This window comes from Ctenopharyngodon idella, chromosome 13 (assembly GCF_019924925.1).
Source record: "Ctenopharyngodon idella isolate HZGC_01 chromosome 13, HZGC01, whole genome shotgun sequence".
In the NCBI taxonomy this organism is placed as follows: Eukaryota; Metazoa; Chordata; class Actinopteri; order Cypriniformes; family Xenocyprididae; genus Ctenopharyngodon; species Ctenopharyngodon idella.
The window spans coordinates 27,995,031-28,008,317 of NC_067232.1; the positions used below are offsets into that span (position 1 = coordinate 27,995,031).

Sequence of the window (13,287 nt, forward strand, 5' to 3'; positions counted from 1 at the left end):
AAGTCAGGATTGCACAGTTGTGAGTTTAAATCTTGCAATTGCAAGAAAAAGTCAGATTTGTGAGATAAAAAAATCGCAAATACCTTTTTTATTTTTTTATGTAGTGGCAGAAACAAGCTTCCATACAATAGCGATTGCAATGCAAATTTTAAAAGAAGAGTTCACCCAAAATTTTTAATTCCGGCATGATCTACTTACGTCGTAAAATATGGCTGGTGATTTACACCGATCAGGCATAACATTATGACCACCTTCCTAATATTGTGTTGGTCCCCATTTTGCTGACCCGTCGAGGCATGGACTCCTCTAGACCCCTGAAGGTGTGCTGTGGTATCTGGACCAAGATGTTAGCAGCAGATCCTTTAAGTCCTGTAAGATGGATCGGACTTGTTTGTTCAGCACATCCCACAGATGCTCGATTGGATTGAGATCTGGGGAATTTGGAGGCCAAGTCAACACCTCAAACTCGTTGTTGTGCTCCTCAAACCATTCCTGAACCATTTTTGCTTTGTGGCAGGAGCATTATCCTGCTGAAAGAGACCACAGCCACCCTGACTGGTCTGCAGCTCCATACGCAACAAACTGATGCACTGTGTATTCTGACACCTTTCTATCAGAACCAGCATTAACTTCTTGAGCAATCTGAGCTACAGTAGCTCGTCTGTTGGATTTGGATCAGTCTTCGCTCCCCACGTGCATCAATGAGCCTTGGCCGCCCCTGACCCTGTTGCTGGTTCACCACTGTTCCTTCCTTGGAGCACTTTTGATAGATACTGACCACTGCAGACCGGGAACACCCCACAAGAGCTGCAGTTTTGGAGATGCTCTGACCCAGTCGTCTAGCCATCACAGTTTGGCCCTTGTCAGACTCACTCAAATCCTTACACTTGGCCATTTTTCCTGCTTCTAACACATCAACTTTGAGGACAAAATGTTCACTTGCTGCCTAATATATCCACCCACTAACAGGAGCCGTGATGAAGAGATAATCAGTGTTATTCACTTCACCTGTCAGTGCTCATAATGTTATGCCTGATCGGTGTATACTATCAGTCTCCAAAAAGGGTAAAAATATATACGATATTACAATACAATATTTATTTCATGTGTCATTGAACGGAAGATAAAAATCAGTCTACTGGCTTTCTTAGACAACCTAGGAAGTCGGGGAAGGTCTTGTTTCTTAAGTTTAATTACAAGCTGTTCACACACTGGCAATAAAAAAGCGATCAATACATGAAAATTCTTACATATAGCCCCTTTAAATGTTTCTGATTGTTATTTTGCAGGAGTTCATTATTCACACACCTTCTGAAGATGCTCAGAAAATGTACATCGGGAACGCATTAAAAGGAAACTACGCTGCTGTATTTGCTCAGCTCATTATAAACGGAGAATCTCAGGGTAAGACCGATGCAACGACTGTTCATACTCAATTATCACCACAAACCTGTCCACACATTGTTTTGGTCAACATGTCTGACATGTTCCTTAAAGGGTTAGTTCACCCAAAAATGAAAATAATGTCATTAATTACTCACCCTCATGTCGTTCCACACCCGTAAGACCTTCGTTAATCTTCAGAACACAAATTAAGATATTTTTGTTGAAATCCGATGGCTCAGTGAGGCCTGTATAGGGAGCAATGACATTTCCTCTCTCAAGATCCATTAATGTACTAAAAACATATTTAAATCAGTTCATGTGAGTACAGTGGTTCAATATTAATATTATAAAGCCACGAGAATATTTTTGGTGCGCTAAAAAAACAAAATAACGACTTATATAGTGATGGCCGATTTCAAAACACTGCTTCATGAAGCTTCGGAGTGTGTCGAATCAGCGGTTCGGAGTCACGTGATTTCAGCAGTTTGGCGGTTTGACACGCGATCCGAATCATGATTCGACACGCTGATTCATAACGCTCCGAAGCTTCACGAAGCAGTGTTTTGAAATCGGCCATCACTAAATAAGTCGTTATTTTGTATTTTTGGTGCACCAAAAATATTCTCGTTGCTTTATAATATTAATATTGAACCACTGTACTCACATGAACTGATTTAAATATGTTTTTAGTACATTAATGGATCTTGAGAGAGGAAATGTCATTGCTGGCTATGCAGGCCTCACTGAGCCATCGGATTTCATCAAAAATATCTTAATTTGTGTTCTGAAGATTAATGAAGGTCTTACGGGTGTGGAACGACGTGAGGGTGAGTAATAAATTACATTATTTTCATTTTTGGGTGAACTAACCCTTTAACAATTCATTTGTCTATATATACACATTCATCCACACTGATTTAAACTTTATCATTGTGGCAGATTTTGGTGCTCATCAGTTTGTTTGTTATCTAAAATGCTTGAAAGAGCATAAAAATGTTTAGTTGAGACATGCATTATGCACCAATTGATGTGTTAAAAATGAATCAGCTTAAATCTCAGTATTGATAAAGAGAATGAACTGTGAGTATGAGAACAAAATGTTTGTATAATTAGTTGCTTATGCAAGCATCACTGCTCATACTTAGTGATTTGAACAAACCCTTTTCGCTAAGTATTAAACTTTTTTTATGGATATAAATGACAACCTCAAATCATGTGTCTTATTGAGATGATGTCTGTCTCAGGTCCCCACTGTTTTATTGTGCCGATCCGTGATCTGAATGGAGTCATGTGGCCGGGAGTGACGACCATTGACATGAAGCACAAGGAGGGTAATACAATGACACTATTTTGCAGTACAGCCCTATTGAATGATGATCTTCCAGATTTGATTGTTCTGCTTTATATTTGTTTTTACACAGGTCTGAATGGGGTTGACAATGGCATTTTGATATTTAATAACGTACGGATACCACGGGAAAATCTGCTGGGAAAGTGAGTTAACGGTCAGAATTAGATAAGGCATCATGAACCATAAATGCAACTGCAAGACATTCATAATGATGACCAGATTCATGAAAAACCTAAAAAATTGATCTGAGAAATCTGAGAAAAATCATTGAAATGAATAAAATCTTGAAATGGACATTTCCAAAGGGAATCTATTTAATTGTCCACAAATGTTACAAGTATAATTGCTATACAATTACTTAAAAATCCTTACCCATTAATTATGAATGTCTGGAAAAAAATAATGTAAATGCTTTGATGCCAATATAAATAATGTAAATAGTGATTATTTAAAGGGGTCATGACATGAGAAATCAAATTTGTACCATTAAAACATCCTGCAAGTTATTTGTAATATTTGTAATATTTGGCACCCACCTATAGGTGTATATTACTAACGCGCTCTTTAAATAACAAAACAAATACTGCGACTTATTGACTTTAGAGCAGGTTTTTGTTGGTCAATGGCGCAGTCGTTTTCAGTTCCTCAAAATAGCAACATGCCAACAATGCACCTGAACACACCTCGTTTTCAGTCCATGGGTGAACAGATGGGTGCGAGTGCATTTTATATTTAAACAATGTGGCGCTGGACGTGAAAATGATAACTGCGTCGGGCTGAAACTAGCAAAAAACACTTGTGTCGCGCCGGGTGTGTGATAGGGCCCTATAAGTGAAGCTAAGGAAATATATATATTAAAATTATAAAAAAAATCCATGCCATGACCCCTTTAAATAATTAAAATATAATTTAAATTATTATTTTTTAAATAATACTATATATGGTTTCTATTTGTTTTTTTTTTAATAAAATATAAATATCTAGTTTAGTCATGAAACTCTAGAGGGCGCCGTTAGATGCAATCAATCACATCATTACTGCATGGCACAAGCTGATTGGCCTCTGCTGATCCAATGAGATTACTTGCTGAGCATTTAAATAGTCTGGAACCCTCCACCTCCCCAGCTCCACCTGCCTAGATCTACTACAGGATTTATGTGTATCTTTTTATGCAGCAGCAGATCTTACATGCTCACAGCAGTGAGTCTGTGTGTCTTTTGGCAGTAGCAAGTCTTGCTCAGATCTAGTCGCCCAAGAACAAACACATTAAAGGATTAGTTCACTTCTGAATTAAAATTTCCTGATAATTTACTCACCCCCATGTCATCCAAGATGTCCATGTCTTTCTTTCTTCAGTCGAAAAGAAATGAAGGTTTTTGAGGAAAACACTCCAGGATTTTTCTCCATATAGTGGACTTCACTGGGGTTCAACGGGTTGAAGGTCCAAATGTCAGTTTCAGTGCAGCTTCAAAGAGCTCTACACGATCCCAGACGAGGAATAAGAGTCTTATCTAGAGAAACCATCGGCCATTTTCTAAAATAATAAATAAAAATTATATACTTTTTAACCACAAATGCTCGTCTTGCACTGCTCTGTGATGCTCCACGCATGACGTAATCATGTTGGAAAGATCACGGTGGAAGTACCGCGGTAGGGCAAAAAACTCCATCTCATTTTCTCCTTCAACTTCAAAATCGTCCGACATTCGTTGTTTTACTTTTTTTGTAAAGGGTGTTTGACTTAGTCTTTGCACGTTCACTTTGTAAACACTGGATCGGTACTTCCGCCTACGTCACGCGTGACCTTTCCAACATGATTACGTAATGTGTGGAGCATCACAGAGCAGTGCAAGATGAGCATTTGTGGTTAAAAAGTATATAATTTTTTTTTTTTTTTTAGAAAATGGCCGATGGTTTCTCTAGATAAGACTCTTATTCCTCGTCTGGGATCATGTAGAGCTCTTTGAAGCTGCACTGAAACTGACATTTGGACCTTCAACCCGTTGAACCCCAGTGAAGTCCACTATATGGAGAAAAATCCCGGAATGTTTTCCTCAAAAACCTTCATTTCTTTTCCACTGAAGAAAGAAAGACATGAACATCTTGGATGACATGGAGGAGAGTAAATGATCAGAGTGAAGTGAACTAATCCTTTAATATTGCCATTCAATAACATGCTAAAATTATTCCCAGAGTTGTCATGATTGAAATATTTATTTATTTATAAAATACATTATTTACAATATTTATTTATTGGAAGGTTAGAACTTTCACAGAACTAAAAAGCAATCATTATCAGAAGACAGCTTGTAAATAAATATGCATGTGTGTGTTTTTATGTATGCTATAGTTGTAAATGAATGTAGGAGGGTGTGGGTTGGTCTCATTAGCTCAGAGGTTATTGTATTTGTGTGTTGCAGGTTTGGTTCTGTGTCAGCTGAGGGTTTGTACTCGTCTCCTGTCCTCAGTAAAAGCAGTCGCTTCAATAAGATGCTGGCTGCCCTGACACCCACCCGCCTGGGTCTCACCGTACAGGCCATGGCAGCCATGAAGGTTTTCTCACATCCACTCATGTTTAACACAACTGACATGTTTGTCATCTGGAAACATGAGTTTCTCCACTTCTCTGTGTGAGGCAGTAATGCTTCAGCTTCACCACAAGAGGGAGACATGCAATTATTTCTCAAGCATACTACAGTGTATTGTTTATATACTGTTAGAGTATTTATTAATATTTTGAATTTCTTTTTACTTGATATTTTCAGTTTCTTTTTAGTTTATGTTTTTGTCATTTTCTTATGTACTTATTTTTAGTACTTCAACATTTACTTCAGTTAGTTGCAAGGCAAGATTTCAAATTTTTTGTTTTTTATGTTTTTCATCTAATATTTATATTTTAAGATAATATTTAAAGCCCCTCCCCCCAGATATTTTGGTACAGTATGGCTACTGTAAAGAAAAAGCTGCTAATACATATTACATAAACTAGGAATGGCAATATAAATATTCTAAATTATATTTAGAATAACATTTACTTAAATGAATTATATAAAATATGAATAAATAATTAAAATAATTACAGAATCAGTTTCAATAACTTAATGTTTTTCAGGGTTTACATTTTATTATTAATGAATTTACATAACTTTTTTAGTCATTTGTGACTTTTTACTCACAAATAGCAATTTCTACCCAATAAAATATTTTAGAGCTTGACAATAACTAGAAAAATGTATATTTGTTATAGAAATGTACATGATTTTCCTAACTTTCATGACTTTCCAGGTGTAGAATCACACTTTTAAAATTCCTCTTTTAAAAGTCTGTCGGAACCCTGGTTCTTAAAATATAATGTCAGGAGTTGAGGGAATGAATTAAAATAAGAAATTTGACATGATCTTACATTTTGGGTTTTAGATGTTTTGCCTTATTTTAAAGCATTTTAAATCACTGTCTCGATCCCTAGTGGTTGAGAGCCACTTCTTCAGAGTATTTAAACCATTTCTTATTGACTTGTTTTCATAAAAATCACCTTCACACATTGTGCTAAATCTGTGCTTTCTGTACAGCTGGGGCTCGTCATCGCAGTACGCTACAGTCACAGGTAGGATGTTAAAAAATCTGTGTGTGTGTGTGTGTGTGAATGCAGGAACACTGGGTTAACAACAACCCAAGGGCTGGGTAAATATAGCACAGAACACATGTTGGGTTGATTTTACCCCAGCAAATTGGGTTGTTTATTTAACCCAGCATAATGGGTTTATTTCATTTTTACTATAATACTAGCTTTTTTCCTTTTTTTACTTCATACATGAATTAATGTTTACGGATTAACTTAAATCCAAGATCTGGGTAACACAAAAACTACCCAAACGCTGGGTTGTTACGTCTGACCCGGGATCTGGGTAACACAAAAACTACCCAAACACTGGGTTGTTACGTCTGACCCAGGAGCTGGTAACACAAAAACTACCCAAACACTGGGTTGTTACGTCTGACCCGGGATCTGTGTAACACAAAAACTACCCAAACACTGGGTTGTTACGTCTGACCCAGGATCTGGGTAACACAAAAACTACCCAAACGCTGCGTTGTTACGTCTGACCCGGGATCTGGTAACACAAAAACTACCCAAACGCTGGGTTGTTACGCCTGACCCAGGATCTGTGTAACACAAAAACTACCCAAACACTGGGTTGTTACGTCTGACCCAGGATCTGGGTAACACAAAAACCACCCAAACACTGGGTTGTTACATCTGACCCAGGATCTGGGTAACACAAAAACTACCCAAACACTGGGTTATTACATCTGACCCAGGATCTGGGTAACACAAAAACCACCCAAACACTGGGTTGTTACATCTGACCCAGGATCTGTGTAACACAAAAACTACCCAAACACTGGGTTGTTACGTCTGACCCAGGATCTGGGTAACACAAAAACCACCCAAACACTGGGTTGTTACATCTGACCCAGGATCTGGGTAACACAAAAACCACCCAAACACTGGGTTGTTACGTCTGACCCAGGATCTGTGTAACACAAAAACTACCCAAACACTGGGTTGTTACGTCTGACCCAGGATCTGTGTAACACAAAAACTACCCAAACACTGGGTTGTTACGTCTGACCCAGGATCTGTGTAACACAAAAACTACCCAAACACTGGGTTGTTACGTCTGACCCGGGATCTGTGTAACACAAAAACTACCCAAACACTGGGTTGTTACGTCTGACCCGGGATCTGTGTAACACAAAAACTACCCAAACACTGGGTTGTTACGTCTGACCCGGGATCTGGGTAACACAAAAACTACCCAAACGCTGGGTTGTTACGTCTGACCCAGGATCTGTGTAACACAAAAACTACCCAAACACTGGGTTGCTACGTCTGACCCAGGATCTGTGTAACACAAAAACCACCCAAACACTGGGTTGTTACATCTGACCCAGGATCTGAGTAACCCAAAAACTACCCAAACACTGGGTTGTTACGTCTGACCCTGGATCTGTGTAACACAAAAACCACCCAAACACTGGGTTGTTACGTCTGACTCAGGATCTGGGTAACACAAAAACTACCCAAACACTGGGTTGTTACGTCTGACCCTGGATCTAGTAACACAAAAACTACCCAAACACTGGGTTGTTACGTCTGACCCTGGATCTAGTAACACAAAAACTACCCAAACACTGGGTTGTTACGTCTGACCCAGGATCTGTGTAACACAAAAACCACCCAAACACTGGGTTGTTACGTCTGACTCAGGATCTGGGTAACACAAAAACTACCCAAACACTGGGTTGTTACGTCTGACCCTGGATCTAGTAACACAAAAACTACCCAAACACTGGGTTGTTACGTCTGACCCTGGATCTAGTAACACAAAAACTACCCAAACACTGGAAAAATGACCCAAAAGGCTCAACCCAGGAAGAACCCAAGATTTTTCAGAGTGCATGCAAATATTTATCAGTGTTTTAGAGTAGCGCTCCTTCAAACGCAAAAACTGACATCAAAACTCCATCGATGAGGTTCAGAAGCTATTTATGTGGTCTCGGGGGAGAGACAAATAAACAACAAACTCTAGAAATGAGTGAAAACAACATGAGAGCGCCGTGACGTGTGGAGTTTCTCCTCACCGCAGAGAACATCCAGTTCAGAGGGATACTCTGGTCCGCGCCTCCGCTGCTGCAGCTCTGCCTTCCTCACATGTGGCTTTCTGCGTGTGAGCGTGCATGAGTGCGTGCGTCTGCGTGGGCGGCTGCAGGGTGTCTCTGAAGATGGCATCCCCAGAGTGAAAAAAAATACAGAAAGAGAGGAAATGTTTGCTTTCTATAGTTGCAGGTTTTCCATTTGCAAAACAGCTCTGCACACGCACACATATCAGAGGAGGAACAAAGAGCCACGGCTTTGGTACCAAAACACGTATGAGCGCTCAGGCCCCGCCAGGTGTGATAGAGAAACCGCACTCACAGTTATCAGGCTAGAAGCTCTCAGCCCACCACACCTCTTCATGGTTGGAGTTTATTTTATTACGACACGTGCCACAAAACCATTGCACTTGAGACTTTCTGAAGGGGAAACAACAACAATCAAACAGCTGGTGGTCAAGCTACGCTCGTGTTGCTCGTAGATTCATTTGGGAGAAGCAGACCAGGTTGTCCAGTCGTCCACTGGTTATTTTTAATGGTCTGAAAGTTAACTACAATGATAAGACTTGATAAACAGCTCTACAGAGATTGATACTTTCTTCAGAAGCTACATGCAGTCTCTTAAAGGCGACATGAAAGTCTTTAGACTGGTTGGTATTATTGTGAAATATTCATTAGTACATGTCTTTGCAGTTTTTGATCATCACGTTACAACTAGCTCCGTCTGTAAAATGACTTTTCTTTGTGCAGCTGTTTGTTCACATTAATAGTGTTATCATTTATATACTATAATAGTATTTATTAATATTTTGAATTAAGTTTTCATTTTGAGTTTAGTTTCGGTTTCAGTCATTCAGTTATTTTTGTTTTTTAAATATTTTTATATAACTTTAATTTATTTTTAAATTCATTCTAGTAATTTATAGAGATGCACCGATACTAAATTTCTCCACCGATACCGATAGTCGGTTATTCAGAGTGATATCTGCCGAGACCGATAATTTGGGGGTTCTGCCTTTTATACCTTATTTCATTATAATTAATAATTAATCATTATATTTTGAAAGAAAAACTTTATTCTCTCCATTTCATCAACTTTTTTCAGAGTAACTGGTATAAACACATTACTAAAATTAATATTAACACACATTACCTAAATTCTGAAGATGAAATTAATATTTCTTAACTTTCTGAATGTTAATTCATATAATTACTATTAATATTGAACGTCAAACTGGTTTCTTAGCATTTTCTTTACACAAAGCACAAATTCAGTGTATTTTCCTGCCCTCTTTTGATTGACAGGATATATTGGCCTTGATTATCTGCCGTTTTTATTATCGGCTGATACATGATAGTGTGAAAATTTGCTTTTATCGGCCGATACCAATTATTGCGCCGATATATCGGTGCATCTCTAGTAATTTTTTTAAGTTAGATTTTTATATTTTTTATATTATATATATATAGCTTTAATTTTATTTTAGTTTTAGTAATTTTAGCACTCAAACTTATTTATTTTCAGGTAGTTTAAGGTGTTTATCTAATATTTATATTTTATTTTGTTTCAACTTTATTTAAAATTATAATAGTTAACAATAACAAATACGGCTTAATAGGCAAATAGTTTTTCGGTAGTGCAGCAGAATCCTAATATAATCAATAATTATTTCCAGATTATATAATTATATTAAGATAACATAATTATATTAAGATTCTGCTGAATAACATCATATTTGAAAACTATTATAAAGATGTCCAGTAGGAAGTAGGCTATGTGGGAAATGAGTTGTAAATGCCATATTAGGCTGACTTTAAGATTTAGCATTTCATGTTTCGAACTCAATTACAACAGACAGTGCTGTTATGATCTGTTTAGTGTTATGAAGGACAATTGTTTAGATGGGAGACGGCCCTCTTATGCATTTCATCAAGTCTTCAGGAAATGCAAGCGTGCCTTTTCTTCATGTGGTTCCACTGTGTCTTCCGCCGTCTATACGTCCTACTATACAATATTGTAGTTCAAAATAGTTCAGAGATGCTGCTGTAAAGGTCTGTGTTCTGGCGAAAAACGGGTTTGGTTCTAAAGACAATCATTTTAAAATATAGCTGCAAGCAGCAGTTGGGGGCCAAGCACCGAAGGCATCAAAAATTAGAAATAATGAGAAAAATTAAATAAGAAATATTGAGAAAAATGTTTGGTTTGTAGCGCAGTGTGGAGCTAGAAGAGTAAAAACAGCAGAAATTGATTGTGCATGAAAACAGCTGGTTCAGAAGTAGAAGTGAGAATGAACTCAAAATGAACAGAATAAGAAATAAGAAATAATGAGAAAAATGTTTGGGTTGTAGGTGGTGCTGTTCTCAAATTTAGCATGGACCCTCAGATCATGGTTGCGATGAAGCGTACCAATTTTTGTTTCGATTGCTCAATGTAGCGCAATGTGGAGCAGGAAGAAAAAAAAAAAAAAGACCAGAAGCTGAGATGAAAATGAACACAGAATGAACAAAAATAGATTTATTTCTAATCAGAAGAAGAAAGACTAGTACAATACTTATTGGGATAATACAGGAATTTAAATGACACATTACAAACAATTTTATAAAGTTGCCCCACACGGGACTTGAACCCACAATCTTTGGGAAAGGTGCTTGTTAGGCATTTGGCTTTACACATTGAGCTACTTGAGGATGCACATTCATCAGGCTGCTGAAGAGAAGTTTTAATGTGAGAATGAGCACACAAAAAAATTACTTAGCCAAATTAGCATGCTAAGCTAACTTGATGCTAATGCAGCTTATGGTTAACCTGATAGCTAAAGAGCCACATTAGAGAGAATGGCAACTGGTTAGCATGCTAAGCAATTGGGCACATGCTAAACACTGGGCAGACGCTATCACACACCTGCCAAACTTCAGTAGTTCATGTGAGAATGAACTCACAATGAAGATTTTCTTTTTTATAAAAATGCACCATATATATGTGTTCATTTTAGTTTAGATCATTCTTGGAAACACTCAATATCTGGAACACAATAATGTTTTACAAAATAACCAATTAGCATGCTAAGCTAACTAGCATAAGACAACAAACAGAGGCAAGGTCACATTCAGAGACAAATATCTCGGGAACGGTAGCGAATATCAAAAAACCGTTCAGTCATCTATGTGCGGCTCGGTCCAAAGATCATCTGTGCCAATTTTGGACAAAATTGGAAAAAATTTGTAGGAGGAGTAGCGAAAAAACTGTTTTTCATTTACTTCAATATAGTGGACACGTACATTTAAGGAAAATGACAAGTGACACATCGTCAGAATCGGCATTAGCCAGGGAATAAAATGACATAAAGCATATACATTTTGGACAATGTTTTCAAAAGTTATAAGCGTTCCTTATATCTCTGGAACACTAGGTGACGTTGTGTTCAAACTTCTCAGGACATTCTGATGATGATACGTACCAATTTATGTGAAGATATGTCAAATTGTTTAAAAGATATTGCAATTTATGACAAAGTTCAAAATGGCGGACACGTGGTTCATCCGATATTGACAAAACTGGTATCCTTGGATTCGGCATGACCCAAGGAATCCATAGACACCAAGATTTTGACAAACTGTTCAAAAGTTATTGGCCAAAATAGCCATTTTTCAGATCTCATGACCTGTAGGTGGTGCTGTTCTCAAATTTGGCATGGACCCTCAGATCATGGTTGTGATGAAACGTACCAATTTTTGTTTCGATTGCTCAAAGTTTGGCCGAGATACAGCCTCTGAACCAATTTTGGGTCGACCTGGTTAACTTCGTGACATCATAACTTTTTTTCTACAGTACATAAAAAAATTCTGTTTAGTCATTTCTGTGCAGCTTGGTCCAAAGATCATGTGATCAGAGTTTGGACAAAATTGGACAAATTTTGAAGGAAAAGTAGCAAAAAAAAATGAAATACTGTACTTTTCAAAATGGCCGCTACTGTAATGGGTGGAGTCTTAATGTAAGATGTTGATTGGCATCAGCATGAAGAGACGAATCAGATGTACTAAATTAGATTTTTCTAGAGCAAATGGTTAAAATGTTATAACCTTTAGAAAAGTGAATTTTTGAACTGGTGGTGGCGCTATAGAGTTTGTCATAGAGACTCGAAATTTGGTCCAATGACTTTTCATGACCATCTCTACAATTGTACCAAATTTGATCATTTTCTCATGTTCCGTTGATAGGGCTGCCATTGACTCCCATTCGGGAGGTATAATAAGAAAACTAACGGATACAATAGGTGCCTTAGCACCTTCGGTGCTTGGTCCCTAATGATTTTAAACAAGACAAGAGTACTCGTACATAAAAACAAACCTCCTTCACGAAGGCTGCCGTGTCGAAACCCTTTTAAGACGAGTCATTTCACTCGGCGGCCATCTTAGAAACGCTTCTCGGGCAGCTCCTATCTCTTTGAATGGGGAAACATCAAATTCTCCAAAGCTGTTCACCAAGCTTTTGATTAAATTTCATATTTGAAATCACCAATGAAATCTGACAACAACTGTCTCATAAATTCTGTTTCTAACAGCTCGAATCATGACAAAAAACTGCATTTTTCAGGCTGGATCAAGCTAATGCGCATGCGCAGTCCTGTGTGCGTCTAACGGCAGCTGCAGTGACGCGATGACTTTACCAATCGGCGATTGGCTTTTATTTAGAAGGCGGGACTTATTCCGCAATATTGCGCGTTGCACTTTTTCCCATTCATAATAATACGACTGTACCATCTTTCTATATATAAAGTCTTTGATATAACTCGATCATAATAACAACCTATTTTGGACATTTTTGGTTGCAAAATACATATTCATAGGTGACAAACTTTGCAAAATCATACTGACTTGATCTGAATAATGAC

The 13,287-nt window shown here is 37.8% G+C and overlaps 1 protein-coding gene across 4 annotated transcripts in view; it reads left to right on the forward strand.

Moving 5' to 3' along the window:
* The window catches only part of acoxl (acyl-CoA oxidase-like), a 65,833-nt gene that overhangs the window by 2,408 nt on the left and 50,138 nt on the right, over positions 1-13,287 (forward strand). For all 4 annotated transcript variants that reach the window (XM_051916721.1, XM_051916718.1, XM_051916720.1 and 1 more), the window contains 5 exons: positions 1,290-1,404; positions 2,631-2,717; positions 2,808-2,880; positions 5,158-5,290; positions 6,307-6,341. In XM_051916721.1, coding sequence (XP_051772681.1) covers positions 1,290-1,404; positions 2,631-2,717; positions 2,808-2,880; positions 5,158-5,290; positions 6,307-6,341 — 443 coding nt within the window. The remainder of the gene's footprint in view (positions 1-1,289; positions 1,405-2,630; positions 2,718-2,807; positions 2,881-5,157; positions 5,291-6,306; positions 6,342-13,287) is intronic.